The sequence below is a fragment of the Columba livia genome, unplaced genomic scaffold (assembly GCF_036013475.1).
Source record: "Columba livia isolate bColLiv1 breed racing homer unplaced genomic scaffold, bColLiv1.pat.W.v2 Scaffold_135, whole genome shotgun sequence".
Lineage (NCBI taxonomy): Eukaryota > Metazoa > Chordata > Aves > Columbiformes > Columbidae > Columba > Columba livia.
Window position 1 is genome coordinate 126,150 of NW_027043031.1, and position 24,976 is coordinate 151,125.

The following is a 24,976-nucleotide window of genomic DNA, read 5'->3' on the forward strand; positions in this document are numbered from 1 at the left end:
CATGACAGGTCTCACCCTTTCCTAAGGTCTCAGCACCCAACGTTTAGCCCAAGACACACACAGCTCATTCCCCAGCCCCACAGACTGCATTGCCCACAGCCCACAGGTCAGAGCAAAGCTGGGACACGTGTGCCCATGGACACACCTGCAGGAAAGGACCCACAAGATCAGGCTGTGACTCTGCAGCTGAAACTGCCATCCCCAGAGAGCTTGACAGCAAGAACAAGATCCCAACAGCAGTGACCCAGAGCAGGGGAGCAAGAAGGAGAATGCGGTGAGGGTGGGTGTGAGAGAGGCCAGGGCAGAGGCAGCCGGGCACTCAGACAGCGTCACCCTTCCCCAGCTGTGCAGCACCTCCCAGACACCAACACTGCCGGGCAGCTGCTCTCAGCCCCTGTGCTCTGCAGAGGAACTGGAGCTCTGGCTGCACAGGAGCTGCTTCATGCCTTGGAGCCCCCGGCCCTGAGGGCAGAGGCTTTGCTGGGTGGGACAGGAGGCCAGGGGGCTGCTCACAGGAGGGATCTGCACTGCAGGGGATCACAGGCACTTTTCTCTCTTCTCCCTCCCATAACCATTCCGGGTTTGGTTTCCTCTCCTTTCTGATCATTTCCCTGCTGCCTGGAGATTCTCCCCTGGGAGGTGTTTCCCTGTCCATGTCTCTTCCCTGTCAGTGCTCACAGACCATCCCACCCTCTGTGCCCTCCCCCTGGCCCTACAGATCCTGCCTGTTCACAGGGCACTGCCTGGGGGCATCTTCCTGTTTGCAGGCTGGAAAACAGGACAGGTCAGACTAAGGCTGACGGGTCCAGCCAAGGTGATGCAGGTGCTGTGCACAGGCAGAGGGGTGGGGAAGGGATGTCATGAGCCTTCTGGCAGATGGACTGATCACTCAGAGTTGCAGTTCAGGAGTCTCAGTGACTTGTTTAAGCATGAGAGCTCATTTTCATTTTATCCTTTCCTGCACCCCCCACCCCTTGGGAGAGGAAACTGAAAAGACAGGCTCAGGAAAGCTCCTTATCTGTCTGGCAATCCTTGCATTGATCTTCTCCTTGAGGCATCCCCTTGAAAAAACCTGGGGGTGATCTGGATGTGTGAGCAACCCTGACCCACACAGCACCCTCTCCACAGCAGAGGCACCTTTCTTGCCCAATAGGGTTTGCTCCTTCCACCACATCTTCTCCCCTCAGTGTTGCTGGGATCTCCCGGGCAGGCTGAGCGCTGACCCTGGCAGGCGGCAGAGTCCCTGCCCGGCACAGCCCTGGGGTGCAGGGACCCTGCTCTGCAGGACAGCCCTGGGCACCCCTGCCTGCACATTTACATTTACACCCCACAGCCACCCTGGGGAGAACACAGCATTCACGTCTTGTCACTCTGACAGTGCAGAAGGCAATCCCTGTTCTGCAGCACATCCTCTCCTCTGATCAGAGAATCTCTGAGAGCTGTACTTACGTCTCTCGCAGGCTCTGCAATGTGACAGCTTTCTGAGATCCTACCAAGATTTGCAGATGTAATGCCCTGTAGCCACAGGCTTCATATCTATGAAGATTTCTCTCCAAGTGACATCTCAGCATCCTTCCACCCCAGACTGTGTTTCCTTCTCTGTGCCCGGCTCCTGTGCCCTCGGTGCTGCAGGCAGAGCCCTCAGCCCTGCTGCGTGTGCAGAGGAGCTGCTCCTGGGCAGAGCTGTCTCTCTGCAGCGCTGCCGCTGCCATGAGCTCCCTGTGTCCCAGGAGCCCAGCCCAGCTCAGCAGCACAGGAGCAGCCCTTGATGTCCCTTTCTCTGTCCCCTCTGGGCTCCTCCAGGTGTCCCTGGGGATCCAGGGGCACATCCTTTCAAACAACCCGAAGTAATCAGTGATGTTGATTCTCTCTCCTCTTCAGAGACACATCATTGTGTTCTTTGTATTAAACAATGAATTAGTATGAGAATCAACTTTTCTTGTCCCATCATTGGACAGGACACCAGGAATATTACAGCAAAGGATCTAATTCCTCCAAGCCAGGGGAGGAATATCTTCAGTTGAATGAGTTTAGGCATTTTATTCTGCTTTTACACTCCTAGGTCTAGAGAGACACTCATCAGTCTTTGGCCATGTCATGTCTGTGCTCTGATTCAAAGCCTTTGCACACATGGGCTCTTGGACACTTGGTACCAGGTTTCTTGTGCAGGTCAGAGCTGGGCTGGTGCCACAGCTGGGGTGGTTCAGCCCAGATGTGAGGCAATGTCCTCAACCAGGGACCTGACTGGGGGAGCTGGAGCTGTCAGTGCTGCAGGCAGAGCTGTGACACGGATGGAATGAACTGCCAGGCAGGGTGGCAGGAGTGAGTTCATCTGGTCTCAAGGACAGCAGCCGCCAAGCACACCAACAGCCCAGGTCAGAACTCAGTCCAGACCTGTAAGGCAATTCAAGGCCCCCATAATGAGCTGTTACTACTGCAGGAACACTTAAAGGATGTTAAAGACACTGTGTGGACACTGATGAATTTAATAAGAGGTGAGAATCCCTATGTCCTCTTGTTCTCCCTCTTCACCAGCAAGGTCTCTGAGATCTCTGTGGCTGGAGTCAGAACAACCAGCAGTGGATGTGGATCAAGTCAGGGGTCACTGGAACTAACACAATCCTCTCCAGTCTATGGGACAGCAGGGGCAGCATCCCAGGAGCTGGGACAGCAGGACGATGTCACAGTGAGGCCACTCTCCCCCATCTTGGAAAGCTCATGGAGACTGGGGGGACTCCCTGACCACTGGCAGCTCTCACACAGTGTGTGCACTTTTCAAAATGGCCAGTGGGTGAGCAGGGGAACTAAGGGCTGTGCCCCAGAGCGTGTCCACTGGGACCCCATTTCTGGGTGTCTGGAAGAGAAGGTGATGGGGTTTGCCCAGGGTGGGTTGTGCCTGTCCATCCTCTTTGCTTTCTGTGAGGAAAGGACAGGGTTGTGGATGTGGGGAGAACATCAATGGCCCGTTACCTGGAAGTCAGCAAGGCATTCAGCATCATCCCCCACAACATTCTTGTGTCCAACGTAGGATATTATGACCTGTGTCAGTGTGTGAGTAGATGGGTAAAACCAATCCGGATGGTTGGGCTTGGAAAGGGGCTGTAAAAAGGGAGAAACTTTCCAGTCCTGAGGACAGTCCAGCACTGGAAGCTGTTTCCCAGGAGTGCGCACCCACTCTGTCCCAGAAAGTGACCAAGATGTGTTTGGATAAAGCCCTGAGTAATCTGGTCTGACCCTGCTGTGAGCAGGAGGTTGGTCAAGACACCTGCCGAGGTCCCTTTGAGCCTGAATGGCACTGTCCTTTCATCCCCTTCATGTTTTCAATTTAGGGACAGCTCTCACGTGCTCCCTGAACACAGGAATAATTCACATGTGCAGGGCTGCTTTACAAGTGCTCCCAAACAGTCCTGACCACAACTTTTGCATTCCTTTTCATTTGCCCCAACCCAGGGTCTAACGCCCTTGTAGAAAGAACAGCCCCCCTTGTTAATCTTTTCAGAGCAGGTTGCTCAAGAGGTGTCAGCCTCCATGTACAGAGTCTGCACAGCAGCCAGACACAAATCCATCATCATAGAAATGAAGACGAGGCACTTGACCAGCTCCTTGCACCCAGATATCAGTGTGACATGTCTGCTGAGATTCCTGGGAACACCTGAACTGTAAGAGCAGAGCATGTGAGCCCTGGTTGGGTATCCTGGCTTGTCTCCTGACCCATGTGGTGCTTCAGGCTGTGAAGAGAATCAAAACCAGCCATTGCACTGGGGTAGTTCCATTTTACATGTGTCACACGGAGCAGATGAAGGGAGTTCAGAACTCCAGACTCTGCTGCACGGTTGGAACTGCAGAGACTGGAAATGCAGGTGACAGTGTGTGTCAGTGCACACACATAAAGATTCTGGCCTCCTTTGGGCCTTTGTACTGACCTGGGATCTGTTCCTTGGCCTTCTTTGTCTCAAAAGTAAACTGTTCTCCTATGGAACCCCCACAACACACCACATAAGAAATAATTAAAAAGTAGAAAAATAATGAAAGAAGCACAATTTTGGGGTAATTCTGTCCAAGAGGTGTACTCTTTAAATAATTAGAACAAAAAAGAAGTGAGAGAAAAAGCATTGTTCTAAGAACTTCTTTCAAGACACTACTGCTGAGGTGTAGTAGATGCTTAGAAAAGCAAGAATGACTGTTCAGACTGAAATTAAAGAGATTTAGGTCATCATGATCATCAGTGAGAATAAGGAGTTCCCTGTTACTGTTACTAGTGCCAGCACCACTGTTCACAAACATCCTTCAGAGCATCTCCATTGTTCCTGGGCTCCAAAGCTCATCCTGCTCAGAGTTTGACAGGATTGCTGCAAACCCCTGAGACCCAAATCTCTACAACTGTCTCTGCTCAACAGCCTCTTACCCCAGGAAGGGGAAAACTGCCACTGCAGACACCAACCCAGTGCCCAACCTGCTTGGAGAGCCGGGACAGTTGTGCCACACAACAGCAGCCTCTGGGGGAACCTGGAGGTGATGGAACTGAAATGGTTTCAACCCAAATCAGAGAATCAGAGAATCATGGAATCATTTAGGCTGGAAAAGACCATTAAGAACATGGAGTCCAACCGTAAATCAAACATTGCCAAGTCCACCACTAAACCATATCCCTAATCGCCACATCTCCATGTCTTTTAAACACCTCCAGCAATGGAAGCTCCAGTCCTGAGCTGGCAGGACACCACTGGCTGCATTGGACATAAGATACTGGTCATGGCTGGGAGTTCAGCCCTCGCTGGCAGAATGTCTCACACCCTCACTGAGGAGGGCAGGGGGCTGGGAGATGGGAGCACGTTTCAGTTTCCAGATCCCAGCACAGAGCCCAAACCATCCTGCCCTTGGACTCTGGATCCCATTTCCTGAGATGAAAGCTGGTGGGGCTTCTGTGGATAATCATGTTAAAAGGCATGAATAATCCTTTAGGTGTTTGTGTAATTTGTCTAGGAATGTCAGTTGTATATGCTTCTATTGACATATCTATAAAATAGTACTCTGCATCTGTGGTAGCCTTTCTGGCAATGACAATTGAATAGGTATTTGCACTATAAGGCTCCATACCCCATCCACAAGCACACATCTAAGTGGTTCAGATGAAGGGTGGTCTGGCAAACGTCACCCTTTGTGTCCCCAGGTGATGGACACTGCTCATGTGCCTCTGCAGAGAGTGGCAGGAGCTGGATCCCCTTCTCGGGACAGACTCCTTCCAGGAGAGACACAGACACAGGGGGAACTCATCAGGGCTTTACGGCATTTCACTCAGCATCAGTTTTGACATATTGGGTGCTGTCCTGTGACTGCCCTTTCTGCACAAATGATCATACAAACACAACCATTTAGTGAGACATGATCATAAAGGGGCTGTTATGGACAAGAAAGCTCACCATGAACTCTGGAGGGAGCGAGGAAGTTCATAATAAGCACCAGGAAGAACCAAGAAGCTCAAGGCCTCTTCTGAAGAGCGGGAGGCCTGAGCAGCCGTGATTGGCCATTGTAGGTGTGGGAGAGGGTCAGGGCATGTCAGGGAGAAGCAATGAGATGGCTGATGGCTTCAGTGAACCCTTCCAGCCATGTCTGAGCCCAGAAATGGAAAGCAGTTGATGTCTGCAGGTGGAGGAGGAACAGGAGGAAGATTTTGCTGGGAATACGGAAGGAAGAAAGGCCTCTCTTGGGCTAATCATGTATGGCAGTGCCATTTGCATGCTGTGGGCATGGCTGTGCCTGGGAGATGGGGAACGGCTGCTGCTGGGGTGGCTGTGCTCAGTCATGGCCCATGAGCTGACCCTGCTCTGCTCCTCTCTTACACTGCCCACACTTGGATGGTCCTCAGGAATCATCCTGAGCCTGGTGGATCCATGAACCTCCTGGAGTGATGGGTATGGATCCAAATAGGGGATTCAAGCAAGTGTGGGATTGGGACACTGAGGTGACTGGTGACCATTGCCAGGTGTATGAAAGAAGCTGGATGAGTTGTGAGGAACTCACAGGCATTTCCAACTCCACAGAAAACAAGACCCTTGTAGTTAAAGCAACAGCACTTGACATAAACACCACCCCCAAAACACAAAACACTCACCCTGACCACAGGAAAAGCCTTGAAAAACATTTGAGAAAAATCTACCAGGTCCCAGGTTCCAGTGCTCAGCCATTCTGGTGATGAACAAGCATCAAGGGCTGACATGGCACCAGAGCCACCTCCACATGGCCCTCACCACCTGGAACCAGTGTCTCCAAGTCTTTCCTTCAGCAGCCTCCAGGGACAGGGACCTGCACTGGTTGTTTCCTTCACAGCTGTGTCAGTGATGGCTCTTCATGGGGTCCAAACACCCTCAGAAACTTGGGGTTTGCTTCTGCCTTTCACTTCACTAGAGGTTTGTTCATTCTCTCAGTAGCTGCAGTTCAGGATCATGGCAGCAGAGGGCTCATTAACATTTAAAATGCTCTTAGAAGCCAAGGGTCTGTGCATCATTATCCTAAAGGCTTCAAGTCTGGTGTGGATGATTAGGGGGATTTCAGGAATAGCCAAACAGAGAGCATTTGCATAATAAATAGCAATAAAGCCAAATTTCTTCTATTCCCTTCCCTGCTCGCCCTTCCCTCCCTTTCCAGAACAGGTGGTATCAGCAGACTCCAGTTCATATCAATATGGAGTGTCTCCTGATAAAGACTGAATATGTCAGAAAAGTGGGTGCCTAAATCACCACTTGAATGAGGAGATAGTCCAGAACACCTCAGGAGGAGTCACACTCCTCTGGATCAAAGGTGGGTGTCCCTGGCAGTCTCAGGTGCCACAGCACAGCGATACTTGTGTTCAGGAGCTCGTCAAGTGACCCATCTCCTGTTCTGTAACGGTGTCTGAGTTTGCTCAGGTCACCCCTGACTTGAGCCCCATCCACTGCTGGGTGTTCTCCAGACTCCTGCCTTCAGGAACAAAGGCCCAGGAGACCTTGCTGGTGAAGATGGAGGCAAAGAAGCCATGAAGAACCTCAGTCCTTTCTGATTCTACTCTTATGAACTTCAGCAGCAGGTCTATTTAACCCTGGTCTATTCTTTTTTGGTAAGGAAGCTGTATCAGCTCATCTTGCTGCCCTCAGCCTCCCCTGCAGGTATCAAGTCCAGGGCAGCTTTGCCATCATCCCCACATCCATGGACAAGGTTTCTAAATGCCTCCTTTGCAGCTTCCCCTGCTCCCACCTCTGTGTGCTGCCTTTGTGCCCTGGAGCTCCATCAGTTCAGAGGAGCAGCCTCACGAGATAAATGCTTTTGTTCATGGGTACTTGGAGAGATCATTCTTGTGCTTGGAGCAGCCTGTCCTGTAAGGATTATCAGATTTCCTGAGCTCCTTCACCCTGCAGATCTACTTCCATGGCACCACTTTGCCCACCATCCCCCATTATGTCCAAGTCTTCTCCTCTGGAGCCCACCAGCCTGTGCTCTGCTGCTGGCCTTCCTCCCTCCCCTCTGGTGCCTGGGACCCCACTGTGTCCTGGTCACAACAGCCAAGGTGGACACTGATGTTCACATCCCTCACCAGCTCTTCCTTGTTTCCCAGTTCCAGATCCAGTTGAGCATCACTCTCATTGGCCCACAATGCAGACACGTTAAGCAGTTGGCCCAAGATCCTTTGGACTGATGGCACTTGCCACTTTGCCAGGCCAGTTAATGTCAGAGCAATTACAGTTCCCCATAGGAACCTGCTCATTGACTGGTGACTTCCTCCTTGAGTCGCTGACAGAAGATCTTGTCCATTTCTTCTACATGATCGTGTAGTTTGTAACACCCTACACATTGTCACTCTCTATTGGGTTAACATGACAAACTCTTGGAACTGGGGATGACTGTGGGTGTGCTACAGCTGTCACCTCTCTGAGAAGACAACAGGAGTTTGACCAATGTCAGACAGAGCCGATTTCAGCTGCTCCAAGATGGACCCACTTCTTGCCAAATCTGAGCCACTCAGTGATGCTGGCAGCACCTCTGGGATATTGTATTTGAGAAAGGGTAAAAAACGCTGCACAACAGCAGGTGGGAGAGAGGAGGGAGGAGATGGGAGAGAAAAGCACTGCAGACACCAAGGTCATATCCCACAGGACCCAAGCAGGTCCCTCAGCAGGCCAAAGCTTGCTCTCCTGAAATCCTGCTCTTGGCCTTGTTCTCATCTCCCAGGAGCCTCAGCTCCACTTTCCCATCCCTGACTGTTCCATCCTGACCAACTCTTTCTGGTTTGTAAGTGTGAAGTCCCACAGGGCACCTCACCCCACTGACTCCTCAGTCACCCGTGTCAGGAAATGTTGTCAATGAGCTCCAAACCCTCCTGGATAGCCGGTACCGTACAGATATTGGGATATCTCAGGTCTGCCATGAGGACACGGCCCTGGAAACATGAGGCTTCTTTCATTTGTCTGAAGGAGGCCTCATCTCATTCCTCTTCCTCATCAGTGAGTCAGTAGCTGATGTCCACCCACCAAAACACAGCCCATGTTGTTCTGCCCTCTCATGCTGACTCCTCAACCTTCAGCTGACATTGTCTGTCCCCAGGCAGAGCTCCACGCATTCCTGCTGCTCTCTCATATGAAGGGAAACTTCAAAGTCCAGACCTCTGACATTATGAGTATCAGACGCCCAAGGCCCCACAGTTTCTCCAGAAGATGGTATTTGTAGTGCCCTTCAACTCCACATCCTGGTATCTTGGGAGAGACACCCTTATCAGGATAAACCATCTGCACGCAAACATTATGAGCTGAACAAATAGAGCTTCAGTCAAGGGAGAGTGCAGACCTTGAGAAAATCTGGTGTTCGCCCATCAGAAAGCTCTAAAGATTTAAAAAGGGAAGTGACCAGTTCTGTATCGGGGCAGGAGAACAACCCCATCGATCAGGACAGAGCAGGACCTGACACGCTGAGCAGTGACCCTGAGGAGAAGGGCCTGGGCACTACAAGGTCCCCACACCAGCCCGTGGTGCACGCTCACCATGAACAAGGCAGCTGCACACGGGGCTGCATGAGGAGGAGCGTGGGGACCCGGACACCTGCAGTTCTCATCCCATTCGGTTCAGCACTGGTGTGACCCACACACACGGGTGTGTGCCAGTGTGCGGCTTCCCAGTTTGGAGAAGCAGGGAGGAACTGGAGAGTGCAGGGCTGTGCCAAGGCAGGTTCAGCACCTTGTGCACATGGTGTGGGGTGCTGAGGGACCTGGGCTGCTTTGGCCCAGCAGCGCTGGGGAGGCTGCAGCAGTGCAGGAGTAGCCTGAGAGTGCTTGAAGGGCGGTTTCAGAGGTGGAGGATGTTTCTCCACAGTGGGAAAGAGCATGAGAAAGAAATAATGGCCAAAGTGCAGCTGGGGAGGTCCAGGCTGGACATGAGCAGAAAGGAACGTGATGGAAGGGCAGTGCTGTGGGGGAGCAGGTCAGCAGAGGGAGTCTGCATCAGCCCAAGGCTTTGTGCTTCAAGGACCAGCTGGGGAGGATGGAGAGATCTCAGCAAAGGAAGGAAGATGCTCAGACAGGAGCAAGGTGGGGCAGCAGGGGGGATGTCTCCAGCCTGCAGGGACAGAGGTGCAGGGGATGCCACAGCACAGGACAGGCTGTCGTGGAGATGATCACGGGATGTAAAGAGGCTGAAAGCCCCACCAGACATGAGCTCCTTCTCCCCTTGGCTCTGGCTGTTGTCTGCACCTCTGATGCCTGTGAGGAGACACCTTGTCCTTCCAGCACAGGGGCCTCATGGCCTCCTTGTCCCCAGCCAGGAACCTGGGAGGGGTGGGACCATAGTCCTGCCCTTGGCCTTGCACAGCCCCACATCACACTGTCCCAGGAAGGGCCCTGGGCAACGTGGGAGGGACAGGATCTGTCTTCCTAGGGCTGGGGATCAGAGCTTGGCCCTTTGGTTAATGAAACACATCCAGGTTTACTGGTTATCAGAGAGAACTTCACCTTGCTTTTCCTGACCTGTCATTCTGCCTCCAGTTTTCTTCTCTAACCAGATCCTAGGAACAGTTTCTCAGTTGTGTCCCTCAGTGTGACCCGTTAACGCTACAAGAAACTTTGGAGTTTACATCTGAGTTTGACTTCTTGAGAAGTTTCTTCAGCTTCCCCTCAGGGTCTGAGGTCCATGGACTCAGCACCAAACCCACCAGAGGGGTCATTGAAGCGCCTTGGGCTGCTCCTGTGCTGCTGAGCTGGGCTGGGCTCCTGGGACACAGGGAGCTCATGGCAGCGGCAGCGCTGCAGAGAGACAGCTCTGCCCAGGAGCAGCTCCTCTGCACACGCAGCAGGGCTGAGGGCTCTGCCTGGGGATCTCGGGAGACGAGCAAGGCAGAGAGAGATTAAAGGTGGTCAGGACTGGGAGGATGACTGAGAGCTCACTGGAGGAGAAACCTTTGCAGCCCTCGCCATGGTAAGTCTCTGGGTGCAGGGCAGTGCAGCTGTAGCTCCTGGAGGCATCTCCTGAAACTGGCACAGGCACAGCTTGTGGGGTCTGTAAGGACGGGGCTCTTGTCAGGCCATGTTGAACAGCTGTGAAGCCGGGTGAGCACCCAGGGGTGCCCAGGGCTGTCCTGCAGAGCAGGGTCCCTGCACCCCAGGGCTGTGCCGGGCAGGGACTCTGCCGCCTGCCAGGGTCAGCGCTCAGCCTGCCCGGGAGATCCCATGGCAGCAGCTGTGGGTGGAAGGAGCGACCCCCGGCAGGGCAGGCAGGGAGCTTGTGGGGTTGAAGGGGGCTGTGTGGGTCAGGGCTGCTCAGAGATCCAGATCCCCCCACAGACATGGCAGAGGGTCCTTCTGAACAACAACATCGAGACAGGAACAGCTGCAAGGGAAGGAGTCTGTTCTTTCAGTTTTCCACTCTTGCTCGTCTGGGTGTGCAGTGGGAGATGGGGATTTATTTCTCTCTTTGGAGCAGACACTGAGACCCCAGTTCTCGTTAGGACGTGTCTGAGCTGCTCCTGAGCCCCTGCACACACAGAGCTGCCCCTGGGCAGTGCCAGGAGGTGTGAGCAGGACAGAGCTGAGCACACAGCGGGTGGGACGGGGTCTGTGACACTGACAGGGAGACCAGGGACAGAGACACAGCTGCAGGCAGCACAGACATGGGCAGGGAGAGTTAACTGCTACCAGAAATGCTGGGGATGGGATTTAGGAACCTCTCTCACGTGCTCTCGATTGCAGACACATTTCCCAGTGCAACCCCTGGTCTCCTCTCCTCCCCAGCAGACCCTCTGCCCCAAAGCCATGGGGTCCAGGTCACGAGTCTCCACCTCAGCAGCTGGACCTCCAGGTGAAGGGTTCCTGGAACGTGGTACTCAAAAAAGGTGCTAAAAGTACTTGCTCTCCAGTGTCATCATGTGAGTGGCAGCAGCACAGCCGGGTCAGGAGAAGGTTCCACAGCATGCCCATCTGCCTTTCTGTCCTTGCTTTATCTTCTGGTAGCACTGCAGTGTCCTTCCCTGTTTCTCCACCTGTTTCTGGTGCTCTTGCTCTCTGGGGTTGGTGTGCGAGTGTCGGTCACTTATTGTTCTGACACCAACTCAGGGGTCTTGCCCCAGAGCTGTGTTGATGGAAACCAGATGACCAAGCTGCATTTTAAACTGTGATGAAATGTTTTTCCCACTTCATAGACAAAGAGAATGAGCTGAAACATCCCTCCATCAGGGAGGGGGTTTTCCATGAGAAACAACATATTTTCCCCAGAGAAGTCTCCCCTAACTTGTCACTGTCTTTCCTCCTTGCACAGGTCGTCATGCCCACAGGCAGCAAATGTCCAACAGCAGCTCCATCACCCAGTTCCTCCTCCTGCCGTTCACAGACACACGGGAGCTGCAGCTCTTGCACTTCTGGCTCTTCCTGGGCATCTACCTGGCTGCCCTCCTGGGCAACGGCCTCATCATCACCACCATAGCCTGGGACCAGCACCTCCACACCCCCATGTACTTCTTCCTGCTCAACCTCGCCCTCCTCGACCTGGGCTCCATCTCCACCACTGTGCCCAAATCCATGGCCAATTCCCTCTGGTACACCAGGGCCATCTCATACTCAGGATGTGTTGCACAGCTCTTTACGTTTTCCTTCTTGATAGTAGCAGAGTATTTTCTTCTCACCGTCATGTCGTACGACCGCTACGTTGCCATCTGCAAACCCCTGCACTACGGGACCCTCCTGGGCAGCAGAGCTTGTGTCCACATGGCAGCAGCTGCCTGGGCCACTGGGTTTCTCCATGCTCTGCTGCACACGGCCAATACATTTTCACTGCCCCTGTGCAAGGGCAATGCCCTGGGCCAGTTCTTCTGTGAAATCCCCCAGATCCTCAAGCTCTCCTGCTCACACTCCCACCTCAGGGAACTTGGGCTTCTTGTGGTTAGTGCCTGTTTGGTTTTTATGTGCTGCATTTTCATCGTGGTGTCCTATGTGCAGATCTTGAGGGCTGTGCTGAGGATCCCCTCTGAGCAGGGACGGCACAAAGCCTTTTCCACCTGCCTCCCTCACCTGGCTGTGGTCTCCCTGTTTGCCGGCACCTCCTTTTTTGCCTACCTGAAGCCCCCCTCCATCTCTTCCCCATCCTTGGACCTGCTGGTGTCTGTTCTATACTCGCTGATACCTCCAACATTGAACCCCCTCATCTACAGCATGAGGAACAGGGAGCTCAAGGATGCCCTGAGGAAACTAATGGAGGGATGCATTTGAAAAATAATAAAGTGTTCATCATCTTCTCTTTAACAAATAACAGTTTTAATGTAACTCATTAGAGGCCCAGACTTGTGTGTGTGTGTGTGTTGGTGGTGTTTATTTTTTAATAAATCATGATATTTTTGTCATCCCCTTTCTAATTCATTGTCAGCTTTTTTTCAAACCCACTGGCTGTATAAATATGGACCCATGCTCTCTGTGTATTAAAACAAAATAGAGGGCTCTGCAGTGATTTTTTTTTCACTGACATTCTTCCTCCAAGGCCTGTTTGGAGCTGCAGGGACAGGTCCTGTGTGCATGGGAGGAGGGGAAAAGAGTCCATCCTGGCAGCCCTGCCAGGGAGCAGCAGCGCTTGTTCTTCCAGAGCTGTTCTGGTTCCACTCCCACACTCTCCTTCTCATCCCTGGTGTTGGTGCAAGGCCTGAGTGCTCTGGCAGCTTGGTCACCGTCCTGCTGTGTGTCAGTGCTGTGAGCGCAGGCAGGGACAGGCAATGGGCACTGCTGTGACAGAGCTGGCCTCACAACAGCCTTTCCAGATAGAAAGGTGAACTCCTCACCTCAGGGCCTGAAGATTTGGCTCTTCCTACAAACCTTCTCTCAAACATATGAGCAAGAAAATGGTCACAGATAAAACCAGCAGTGTACAGCTGAACAGTGTGTGTGTGCAGGGCTGGCACACAGCAATGTCCTCTCACAGCCAGGCTCCTGCCAGAGACCTGCAGGACCAGCAAAGCAGGGGCTGGGCTGTGTCCAGGTTTACTGGACACCCTGGGCAAGCTGCACTGAGGGCATCCTCATGGACTGGCCCATTACAACCACCATTTCCAGCCCTGGCCTCAAACACCAGCTTAGAGCTCTTTGTCCCTCCACAGACAGAGACTGAAAGAGTAGTTCAGCAGACCATGTTTGCATTGTAGTGATGAGATATAAGCATGCACATCGTGCACGTGAGGTGACATGAACCTGAGTGAGCACAAACGTCATCAGCTATTCCTTGGGGCTTGAGGGACAGACAGTTTGTTCAGGTCACACCATTTTGGGACTAATATCCCATAGGAAACTACCAGAATGCAGCACTGGGATGTGGTTCCTTTTACCAACGTCCATTGCTAATGATGAGGGACATCAAAGATGAGTGCAGAACACGACAACACACCACGGGGCAGAGGTGCCTCCCATCATTTGGGAAGAGGAAGAGAAGGCCAGAGAGACACTGTGATTCCTGCCTCTATGTGTAAAAGGGAAACTGTCTGTCCCTGAATATCTCAATGTGTTTTAAGAGTCCACAGGGCCAGCTCAGATGTGGACACCTGACAGAACCCTGATATTTTTCTGTGTGACTCCAGGGACAAACCCCAGTGGCACAGTGAGATTCATCTCAGCTGCCTTGGACAGGCTCATTGCAGATGTCCCTATTTGCTACCTCTCCTTTGCCATCTCCATCACATGCTGTTCTACACAGTCCTACACCTGCCCCTCTTTCCCTGTGGGAAATTCTGGATTGTGGTCTCAGAAGTGCCAGAGTGATCAGAGAGGTTCAGAGGTCCATCAGACAGTCAGACGTCAAACCCATCTTCAGGAATGGCAGGAAGGAGAACTGGGAGAATGACAGGATGCTCAGCCTATGTCTGTCCTTGGGAGGGTGATGGGCCACATTGTCCTGCAGGCATCTCCAGGCTGTCGAAGGACAAGGAAGGGATTGTTGAACCCAAATGGGCAGGGGAAAGAAAGGCATATTGAGTACATGGAGTTTTGCAAGGCCCCAGACATGGTCTCCTGTGGTGCCTTAGAGCAGATTGGTGAGATCTGGGATGCAGATGTGGATGTTGTGATGGGTGGGGAGTTGGCAGCATGACCAAACCCAAACATCATCAGTGGTACAAAGTCCTGTGTTTATCCAGTTACAAGCGGCATCCCTCAGTGATGAGTGCTTGGGCCAACACTGTCCAGCGGCTTTATTCTGCCTCTTCATTATGTCATGGAGCACATTTTCAGCTCCTTTGTGGATGATGTAAAGCTGGGCAGAGGCCTAGAACAACCTCATCTGGTGGACCCTGCCTTGAGCAGGAGAGTGAGACAAGATGATGTTCAGTGCTCTCTTCAAACCTGAGTTATTCTATGGTTCAATTATTCTATGGGGTGGGTCAGTGGCACATGAGGAAAAGGTTCTTCCCCCAGAGGTGCTGGACACTGAACAGACTCCCCAGGGAGGTGTCACGGGCCCAACCTGACAGTGTTCAAGAAGAGACTGGACAACGTCCTCAGACACACGGGGTGACCTGTGGGGTGTCCTGTGCAGAGACAGCATTTGGACTCCATGATCCTTTGGGTCCTTCCAACTCAGGACATTCTATGATTCTATGAAATACTAGGTCAAAAGTCCATGTTTTCTTTGTCCAGATGAGTTGTAAACATACACATCATGTGCATGTCCACTGTGTGCATGTGGTGAGATGAACCCAAATGAGCACAAATGCCATCAGCTGTTCCTTGGGGTGCCATAAAGGTCAGTGGGACAGAGATGGTGTTCAGGGGTCTCTTCCATCCTGTGTTATTGCAGGATTCCATGAATCTTTTCCTTGGAGAGCTCTTTCACGTCAGAATAGACAGAGGAAGAAGAAAAAAGGCAGAAGCAGAGATGTAAAATGCCCCAGAGTAAATACAGCAGCTCCTCTGAGGAACGTTTCTCCACTCAAACCCTTGATAGGAAATCTATTGGATAAATTTGATGAAAGCAGCTTAGTTTGATCTGCTCACACACTGGACCACAAGGAGGGTGATGGTGGGTACGATGCCATGTGGTCACTTGTGTCTCAGGAACTCATAGTCCAGTAGGAACCAATGGCTGTGGAGGGCACTGTGAGGTCACTTCTGCCTCTGCAGGGGATTGGCCAACAGCAGGAACAGGGCTGGGAAAGGACTGTGAGGTCACACACACGAGACGAGCAATCGGGCCCAATCAGCATGGCTGGATGAAAGGCAGGTCCTGCTTGACCACCCTGATCTCTTCTGTGACAAGGTGACCGGCTGAGCAGATGAGGGAAAGTCTGTCGTGGGGAGTGAATCCGCCACACGGGCTGTGGGTGTTGTGTCCTTAGACTGCAGTAAAGCCTGTGACACCGTGTCCCACAGCATCTCCTGGAGAAGCTGCAGCTCATGGCCTGGATGGTGTATCTGTGATGGGTAAAGAACTGGATGAAGGGCCAGACACAAAGAATTGTGCTGAAAAGAGCCAAATCCAGTTGGCGTTCAGCCACAAGTCGTGTCCCCAGGGCTCAGTATTTATTTCAGTACTATTTAATCTTTATAAATTATCTGGACGAGGGAATCAAGTGCAAGCTCAGTACGTTTGCAGGTGACACCAAGTTGGGTGGGAGTGTTGATCTGCTGGCCGTTGGGAAGGCCATACAGAGGGATCTGGACCAGCTGGATCATTGGGCTGAGGCCAGTTGTCTAAGGTTTAACAAGGCCAAGTGCCGAGTCCTGCATTTGGGTCACAACAACCCCAAGCAGCGCTACAGGCTCAGGGAAGCGTGGCTGGAACATTGCCTGGTGGAAAAGGATCTGGGGTTGTTGATCGACAGCAGGTGAACATGAGCCAGCATGCGCCCAGGTGACCAAAAAGGGCACCAGCATCCTAGCTTGTATTAGAAATGGTGTGGACAGCAGGACTAGAGAAGTGATTGTGCCACTGTTCTCAGTGCTGGTGAGGCCACAGCTTGAATCCTTGCGTCATGTTTGGGTCCCTCATCTTAAGAAGGGCATTGAAGCACTAGAGAGAGTGCAGAGGAGGCGACAAAGCTGCTGAGGGTCTGGAGCACAAGTGTGATGAGGAGTGGCTGAGGGAGCTGGGGCTGTTGAGCCTGGAGAACAGGAGGCTGAGGGGAGACCTTCTCACTGTCCAAACTGCCTGAAAGGAGCCTGGAGCATGGAGAGTGTTGGTCTCTTCTCCCAAGTAGCAAGTGACAGGATGAGAGGAAATGGCATCAAATTGTGCCAGGGAAGGTTCAGATTGGATATTAGGAAAAAATTCTTCCTGGAAAGGGCTGTCAGGCATTGGAACAGGCAGCTCAGGGCAGTGGTGGAGTTGCCATACCTGGAGGGGTTTAAATGGTGTTTAGATGAGGTTCTTAGGGACATGGTTTAGTGCTAGATTTAGGTTGTGGTTGGACTCAGTGATACTGAGGGTCTCTTCCAACTGAAATAATTCTATGATTCTCTGATACCAACTGGAAAATTCTTCTATCTCTTCTTCAAAGTGCTCTTTACATACCTGCCTCTTTACCTACAGTCCTGAAACTTAGCTAATTAGATGCACAAGTGTTGAATACTAATTGTAAATGATGAAAGCACCATCGCTCTATCAGTCTGGTCTGATACCTGCAGTCCCAGGCAAACACCTCAGGTACACGGGGCCTCTCGAGGTTTGCACTGGGTGCTTATAGTGAGACCATGGACCTCAGCCCGAAAACCTGAGAACTCCCCTCAAAACTGAAAACCAAAACAACAACAACAAAAAGAACAAAAAACCCCACACTCTTTATTTCATGAGATGAAATAATTCAATATTTCCAATAAAATGTCTGGGGAATTTATATCCTGCCAAAATATGAATTTTCAGAATGTGTACGGACTGTGGGAGATGAAACGTTGGCCTTTCCCTGTGCTTGCAGTGCCAGAACTCTGTCTATCACTACGTGTATTTAATCCCCTGCACATCCAGGAGTTTCCACCTGTCCTTACCCAGCTCCCCGTGTCTGAACTCATCTCTCCAGAAGCCTGTCTGGACATTTGCACTTTCCATCGCTCCCCAGAGGTTCTTCACCTCTCACTCTTGGCTCATTCAGAGCCTCTCAGCTCTCACTCTGCTTTGAGCTTCAGGCAGGTCAAGTCTTTCAGCAGTTGCTCTCCTACTCCCTACAGGCAACTCTTCAATTATGGCAATGGACCTCACTGGAAACTACTTAATTTAACCACAGAACTGAGAAACACCATTAAGTTCTATTGTGTTTTCTTTTTTTTTCTCCTTTTTTGTATCCTCTAATTAAAAATTCCCCGGTGCCTGTTTACATCCAGTTCTCTAAGGAAACATGAAGCAATCCTGCGAAGAAGCTGTAACAATCAGTGCAAACTTCAGTGCATAATCTGATGTAAAGAAATGTGCTGGAAATCCCAGGGGCCAATGAGCGGAACAGGGAGTTTGGGGAGCTGGTTATAGATTTCCTGCTAACAATCTGAGTAGAGAAACATTCTTCACAGAACTGCTCTGTTTATTTGACACCTTTGAGGTCTCCTCCTCTGCCTGTATTTTTATTTTCTTGTTCCTCCACCTCTTCCTTCTTCCAAAACGTTTCCAAGGGAAAGATTCCTGGAATCACAGAGCAACTCAGGTGTGAACATCATCTTGTGTCACTGTCCTGCTCAGGGCAGGGTGACCCAGGTGAGCTTGTCCAAGGCCTCTGCCCAGCTTTGCACCATCCACAAAGGAGCTGAAGGTTCACTGCGTCACATCATACAGGGGGAGAACAGAGACGTTCAACAGTGTTGGCCCAAGTGCTGGTCCCTGAGGGATCCCACTGGTAACTGGCTCTGTGGGCACTTTGTACCACTGGTGACGTTTGGGCTTCATCATCCAGCCAACTTCCCACCAAACATCTACTTCTTCAGCCCAGAGGGCACCAATCGCATTATAAGGACACCACAGGAAACCATGTCTGACACCTTGCGAATTTCCATGTGCACAATGTGCCCTTCTTTCCCTGCCCATTTGGGTTCAGCAATCCCTTCCTTGTTTTCCAAGTGTCTGGACATGGCTGCAGGAAGACTTGTCCCATTCCCTTCCCAGGGATGGAGCTGGGCTGAGTAGCCTGTAATTCTGACAATTCTCATTCCTGCCCTTCTTGAAGGCAGGTTTGACAACTGCCTTTTCCAAGGACCTCAGAGCCTCTCTTATTGCTCTGGCATGTTTGAGACCACAATCCAGAGTCATGGGTAAGGATGGTGTAGCAAACAGGAGCAGGTGAGATTGATCTGCCGGGGCCAGTGGGGTTTGTTCCTGGAGTCACACACGGAAATGTCAGTGTCTGTCAGGCATCCATGTCTGAGCTGGCCTCATGGATTCCTTATGCACCCAGGGATGCTCAGAGACAGAGTCTGTTCCTTTCACACACAGAGGCAGGAGTCACAGTGTCCCTCTGGCCTCCTGAGGGAGGCACCTCAGCCCTGTGGTGTGCCACCCTGCTCTGCACTCATCTGAGATGTCCCACGTTATGGGGAATGGACATGGGGACATTGGTTAAAGGAAGCACAGCCCAGTGCTGCATTTAGTTTCCATGTGAGGTCCCTCCCAATGTAAAATGACCTCGGGACGCTGTCTGTCCCACAGGCCTTCATAGAATCATACAATGTCCTGAGCTGGAAGGGCCCCACAAGGACCATGGAGTCCAACTCCTGTCCTTACACAGGACACCCCACAGGTCACCCCGTGTGTCTGAGGATGTTGTCCGGTCTCTTCTTGAACATGGTCAGGTTGGGGCTGTGACACCTCCCTGGAGAGCCTGTTCAGTGTCCAGCACCTCTGGGGGAAGAACCTTTTCCTCATGTCTGACCCCTGGCACATCTTCATGCCGTTCCCTTGGGTTTTGTCATTGGTCACCAGGGACAAGAGAGAAGAGCTCAGCTCCCTTCTGAGGAACCTGCAGCCCCATGAGCTCTGCCCTCAGTCACATCTTCTCCAGCCTGAGCAAACCCAGGGACTTCAGCTGCTCCTAATACGGCTTTTCCTCCAAACCCTTCACCAACTTCATAGCATCTTCTGGGCACTCTCCAGTAGCTTTATCTCCTTTTACCCTGTGTCCCCAGCCCTGCACACAGTGAATGCTGCAGGTGAGGCCGCCCCAGCACAGAGCAGAGCGGGACAATCCCCTCCCTGCCCGGCTGGCTGTGCTGTGCTGGCTGCACCCAGGACACGGTCCCTCTTGGCTCCAGGGACACTGGTGGCTCATGTTCAACTTGCTGTTGACCAGACCCTCAGATCCCTCTCTGCAGAGCTGCTCTGCAGCATCTCATCTCCCAGTCTGTATGTACAGACAGGGTTGACGTGTCCCAGGTGCAAAATGGCACCCCTGAATATCTGACAGCACTGGCGCTCACTTCGGTTCATCTCACCTCACATACATGATGTTCACGCTCACATCTCATCTGTACAATGCAAACATGGACTTCTGACCTACTCATTCAGTGTCTTTTCAGGTAAGGACAAAGAACCTCTCTGAACTGGGGAGAGAGGTCCAGGCGGGAAATGAAGGCTGTGAGGGATTAGTCCATGATGATTGGGGCAGATTTGATGGGGTGTCCAGTGCACAGGGGCACAGCCCAGCCCCTGCTCTGCTGGTCCTGCAGGTCTCTGGCAGGAGCCTGGCTGTGAGAGGACACTGCTGTGTGCCAGCCCTGCACACACACACTGTTCAGCTGTACACTGGGGTTTCATCTGTGGGTCACTTTCTTGGGCATGTTCTTGAGAGAATCTTTGTGAGAAGAACTAAATTTCAGGCCCTTCCCATAGGAGATCACGTTTCTATCTGGAAAGGCTGTTGTGAGGCCAGCTCTGTCACAGCAGTGCCCATTGCCTGTCCCTGCCTGCGCCCACAGCACTGACACACAGCAGGACGGTGACCAAGCTGCCAGAGCACTCAGGCCTTGCACCAACACCAGGGATGAGAAGGAGAGTGTGGGAGTGGAACCAGAACAGCTCTGGAAGAACAAGCGCTGCTGCTCCCTGGCAGGGCTGCCAGGATGGACTCTTTTCCCCTCCTCTCATGAACACAGGAACCATCCCTCGAGCTCTAAAAAGGGCTTGCAGGAAGAATATAGTGATAAACAAGTCACTAAAGAGCCTTTTATTTTGTTTAGAGACAAGGAGAGCACGGCTTCTCATTTACACAGCCAACAGTTATAAAAGAAAAGCCAACAGTGAATTAGAAAGGGGATGACAACATTATCACAATAAGAAAAAAAACTAATAAAATCAAAAAATCCAGATGAGAGGCTGGACCTGTAATTAGTAACATTAAAATGCCTATGTAGAATGAGATGGGCAGTTTCTTGCTTTAGATAACACTAGGATATGAGTTTCCACAGAGCATCCTTGAGCTCCTGGTTCCTCATGCTGTAGATGAGGGGGTTCACTGCTGGAGGCACCACTGAGTACAGAAGTGAAACCACCAGGTCCAGGGATGGGGAGGAGATGGAGGGGGGCTTCAGGTGGGCAAACATGGCAGTGCTGACAAACAGGGAGAGCACGGCCAGGTGAGGGAGGCAGGTGGAAAAGGCTTTGTGCCGTCCCTGCTCAGAGGGGATCCTCAGCACGGCCCTCAAGATCTGCACATAGGACAGGATGATGAAAACAAAACACATGAAAATTAAACAGGCACTAAACACAATAAGCCCAAGTTCCCTGAGGTAGGAGTGTGAGCAGGAGAGCTTGAGGATCTGGGGGATTTCACAGAAGAACTGGCCCAGGGCATTGCCCTTGCACAGGGGCAGTGAAAATGTATTGGCCGTGTGCAGCAGAGCATTGAGAAACCCAGTGGCCCAGGCAGCTGCTGCCATGTGGACACAAGCTCTGCTGCCCAGGAGGGTCCCGTAGTGCAGGGGTTTGCAGATGGCAACGTAGCAGTCATAGGACATGACTGTGAGGAGAAAATACTCTGAACCAAGCAAGAAACAAAAAGAGAAGACCTGGGCAGCACATCCTGCATAGGAAATGACCCTGGAATCCCACAGAGAGTTGGCCATGGATTTGGGGACAATGGTGGAGATGCAGCCCAGGTCCAGAAGGGCGAGGTTGAGCAGGAAGAAGTACATGGGGGTGTGGAGGTGCTGGTCCCAGGCTATGGTGGTGATGATGAGGCCGTTGCCCAGGAGGGCAGCCAGGTAGATGCCCAGGAAGAGCCAGAAGTGCAAGAGCTGCAGCTCCCGTGTGTCTGTGAACGGCAGGAGGAGGAACTGGGTGATGGAGCTGCTGTTGGACATTTGCTGCCTGTAGGCATGAGGACCTGTGCAAGGAGGAAAAGGCAGTGACAGGTTAGGGGAGACTTCTCTGAGGAAAATAAACATGCTGTTTCTCATGGAAAATGCCCTCCCTGATGGAGGGATGTTTCCACTCATTCTCTCTTTCTACCAGCTGAGAAAAAACAGTTCATCACAGTTTAAAATGCAGCTTGGGCATCTGGTTTTCATGAACACACCTCTGGGGCAAAACCCCCTGAGTTGATGCCAGAACAAGAAGAGACTGACACTTGCACCCCAACCCCAGAGAGCAAGAGCACCAGGGACAGGTGGAGAAACAGGGAAGGACACTGCAGTGCTACCAGAAAATGAAGCAAGGACAGAAAGGCAGATGGGCATGCTGTGGAACCTTCTCCTGACCCGGCTGTGCTGGTGCCACTCACATAGTGACACTGGAGAGCAAGTACTTTTAGCACCGTTTTTGAGTACCACGTTCCAGGAACCCTTCACCTGGAGGTCCAGCTGCTGAGGTGGAGACTCGTGACCTGGACCCCATGGCTTTGGGGCAGAGGGTCTGCTGGGGAGGAGAGGAGACCAGGAGCTGCACTGGGAAATGTGTCTGCAACCGAGAGCATATGAGAGAGGTTCCTAAATCCCATCCCCAGCATTTCTGGTAGCAGTTAACTCTCCCTGCCCATGTCTGTGCTGCCTGCAGCTGTGTGTCTGTCCCTGGTCTGCTCCCTGTCAGTGTCACAGACCCCGTCCCACCCGCTGTGTGCTCAGCTCTGTCCTGCTCACACCTCCTGGCACTGCCCAGGGGCAGCTCTGTGTGTGCAGGGGCTCAGGAGCAGCTCAGACCAGTCCTAACGAGAACTGCGGTCTCAGTGTCTTCTCCAAAGAGAGAAATAAATCCCCATCTCCCACTGCACACCCAGACGAGCAAGAGCGGAAAACTGAAAGCACAGACTCCTTCCCTTGCAGCTGTTTCTGTGTTGATGTCGTTGTTCAGAAGGACCCTCTGCCATGTCTGTGGGGGAATCTGGAGCTCTGAGCAGCCCTGACCCACACAGCCCCCTTCAACCCCACAAGCTCCCTGCCTGCCCTGCCGGGGGTCGCTCCTTCCCCCCACAGCTGCTGCCATGGGATCTCCCGGGCAGGCTGAGCGCTGACCCTGGCAGGCGGCAGAGTCCCTGCCCGGCACAGCCCTGGGGTGCAGGGACCCTGCTCTGCAGGACAGCCCTGGGCACCCCTGGGTGCTCACCCGGCTTCACAGCTGTTCAACATGGCCTGACAAGAGCCCCGTCCTTACAGACCCCACAAGCTGTGCCTGTGCCAGTTTCAGGAGATGCCTCCAGGAGCTACAGCTGCACTGCCCTGCACCCGGAGACTTACCATGGCAAGGGCTGCAAAGGTTTCTCCTCCAGGGAGCTCTCAGTCATCCTCCCAGTCCTGACCACCTTTAATCTCTCTCTGCCTTGCTCGTCTCCCGAGATCCCCAGGCAGAGCCCTCAGCCCTGCTGCGTGTGCAGAGGAGCTGCTCCTGGGCAGAGCTGTCTCTCTGCAGCGCTGCCGCTGCCATGAGCTCCCTGTGTCCCAGGAGCCCAGCCCAGCTCAGCAGCACAGGAGCAGCCCAAGGCGCTTTAATGACCCCTCTGGTGGGTTTGGTGCTGAGTCCATGGACCTCAGACCCTGAGGAGAAGCTGAAGAAACTTCTCAGGAAGTCCAAGTCAGATGGAAACTCCAAAGTTTCCTGTAATATTAATGGGTCCCACTGAGGGACACAACTGAAAAACTGACCCCAGAGTTTGGTTAGAGCAGAAAACTGGAGGCAGTGATGACAAGTCAAGAAAAGCAAAGTAAAGGTCTCTCTGATGCTGCGTAAACCTGGATGTGTTTCATTAACCAAAGGACTAAGCCCTGACCCCCAACCCTAGGGAGTCAGATCACGTCCCTCCCACGTTGCCCAGGGCCCTTCCTGGGACAGTGTGATGTGGGGCTGTGCAAGGCCAAGGGCAGGACTATGGTCCCACACCTCCCAGGTTCCTGCCTGGGGACAAGGCGGGTTTGGAGCTCGTTGACAACATTTCCTGACACGGGTGACTGAGGAGTCAGTGGGGTGAGGTGCCCTGTGGGACTTCACACTTACAAACCAGAAAGAGTTGGTCAGGATGGAACAGTCATGGATGGAAAGTGGAGCTGGGGCTCCTGGGAGATGAGAACAAGGCCAAGAGCAGGATTTCAGGAGAGCAGGATTTGGCCTGCTGAGGGACCTGCTTGGGTCCTATGGGATATGACCTTGGTGTCTGCAGTGCTTTTCTCTCCCATTTCCTCCCTCCTCTCTCCCACCTGCTGTTGTGCAGCGTTTTTTACCCTTTCTCAAATACAATATCCCAGAGGTCCTGCCAGCATCACTGAGTGGCTCAGGTTTGGCAAGGAGTGGGTCCATCTTGGAGCAACTGAAATCGGCTCTGTCTGACATTGGTCAAACTCCTGTTGTCTTCTCAGAGAGGTGACAGCTGTAGCACACCCACACCTACCCCCAGTTCCAAGAGTTTGTCATGTAAACCCAACAGAGAGTGACAATGTGTTGGGTGTTACAAACTACATGATCATGTAGAAGAAATGGACAAGATCTTCTGTCAGCAACTCAAGGAGGAAGTCACCAGTCAATGAGCAGGTTCCTATGGGGAACTGTAATTGCTCTGACATTAACTGGCCTGGCAAAGTGGCAGGTGCCATCAGTCCAAAGGATCTTGGGCCAACTGCTTAACGTGTCTGCATTGTGGGCCAATGAGAGTGATGCTCAACTGGATCTGGAACTGGGAAACAAGGAAGAGCTGGTGAGGGATGTGAACATCAGTGTCCACCTTGGCTGTTGTGACCAGGACACAGTGGGGTCCCAGGCACCAGAGGGGAGGGAGGAAGGCCAGCAGCAGAGCACAGGCTGGTGGGCTCCAGAGGAGACTTTGACATACTGGGGGATGGTGGGCAAAGTGGTGACATGGAAGTAGATCTGAAGGGTGAAGGAGCTCAGGAAATCTGATAATCCTTACAGGACATCCTGCTCCAAGCACAAGAATGATCTCTCCAAGTACCCATGAACAGAAGCATTTATCTTGTGAGGCTGCTCCTCTGAACTGATGGAGCTCCAGGGCAAAAGGCCGCACACGGGAGGTGGGAGCAGGGGAAGCTGCAAAGGAGGAATTGAAAAACCTTGTCCATGGATGTGGGGATGATGCCAAAGCTGCC

The 24,976-nt window shown here is 52.4% G+C and overlaps 2 protein-coding genes across 2 annotated transcripts; one reads left to right on the plus strand and one right to left on the minus strand.

The window, feature by feature from the left end:
* Positions 1-11,791: 11,791 nt before the first annotated feature.
* LOC135577758 (olfactory receptor 14A16-like) lies at positions 11,792-12,878 on the plus strand. The gene has a single exon (XM_065047879.1). The coding sequence runs from the start codon at positions 11,792-11,794 to the stop codon at positions 12,713-12,715; it is 924 nt and encodes a 307-aa protein (XP_064903951.1). The 3' UTR covers positions 12,716-12,878.
* Positions 12,879-20,624: 7,746 nt separating this feature from the next.
* Positions 20,625-21,847, minus strand: LOC135577720 (olfactory receptor 14J1-like). The gene has a single exon (XM_065047839.1). The coding sequence runs from the start codon at positions 21,845-21,847 to the stop codon at positions 20,837-20,839; it is 1,011 nt and encodes a 336-aa protein (XP_064903911.1). The 3' UTR covers positions 20,625-20,836.
* Between the last annotated feature and the right edge of the window lie 3,129 nt (positions 21,848-24,976).

Excerpts from the sequence above, each read along its gene's own strand:
- LOC135577758 (XM_065047879.1), top strand. The coding sequence starts at position 11,792 with ATGTCCAACAGCAGCTCCATCACCCAGTTCCTCCTCCTGCCGTTCACA.
- LOC135577720 (XM_065047839.1), bottom strand. The coding sequence starts at position 21,847 with ATGAGAAACAGCATGTTTATTTTCCTCAGAGAAGTCTCCCCTAACCTG.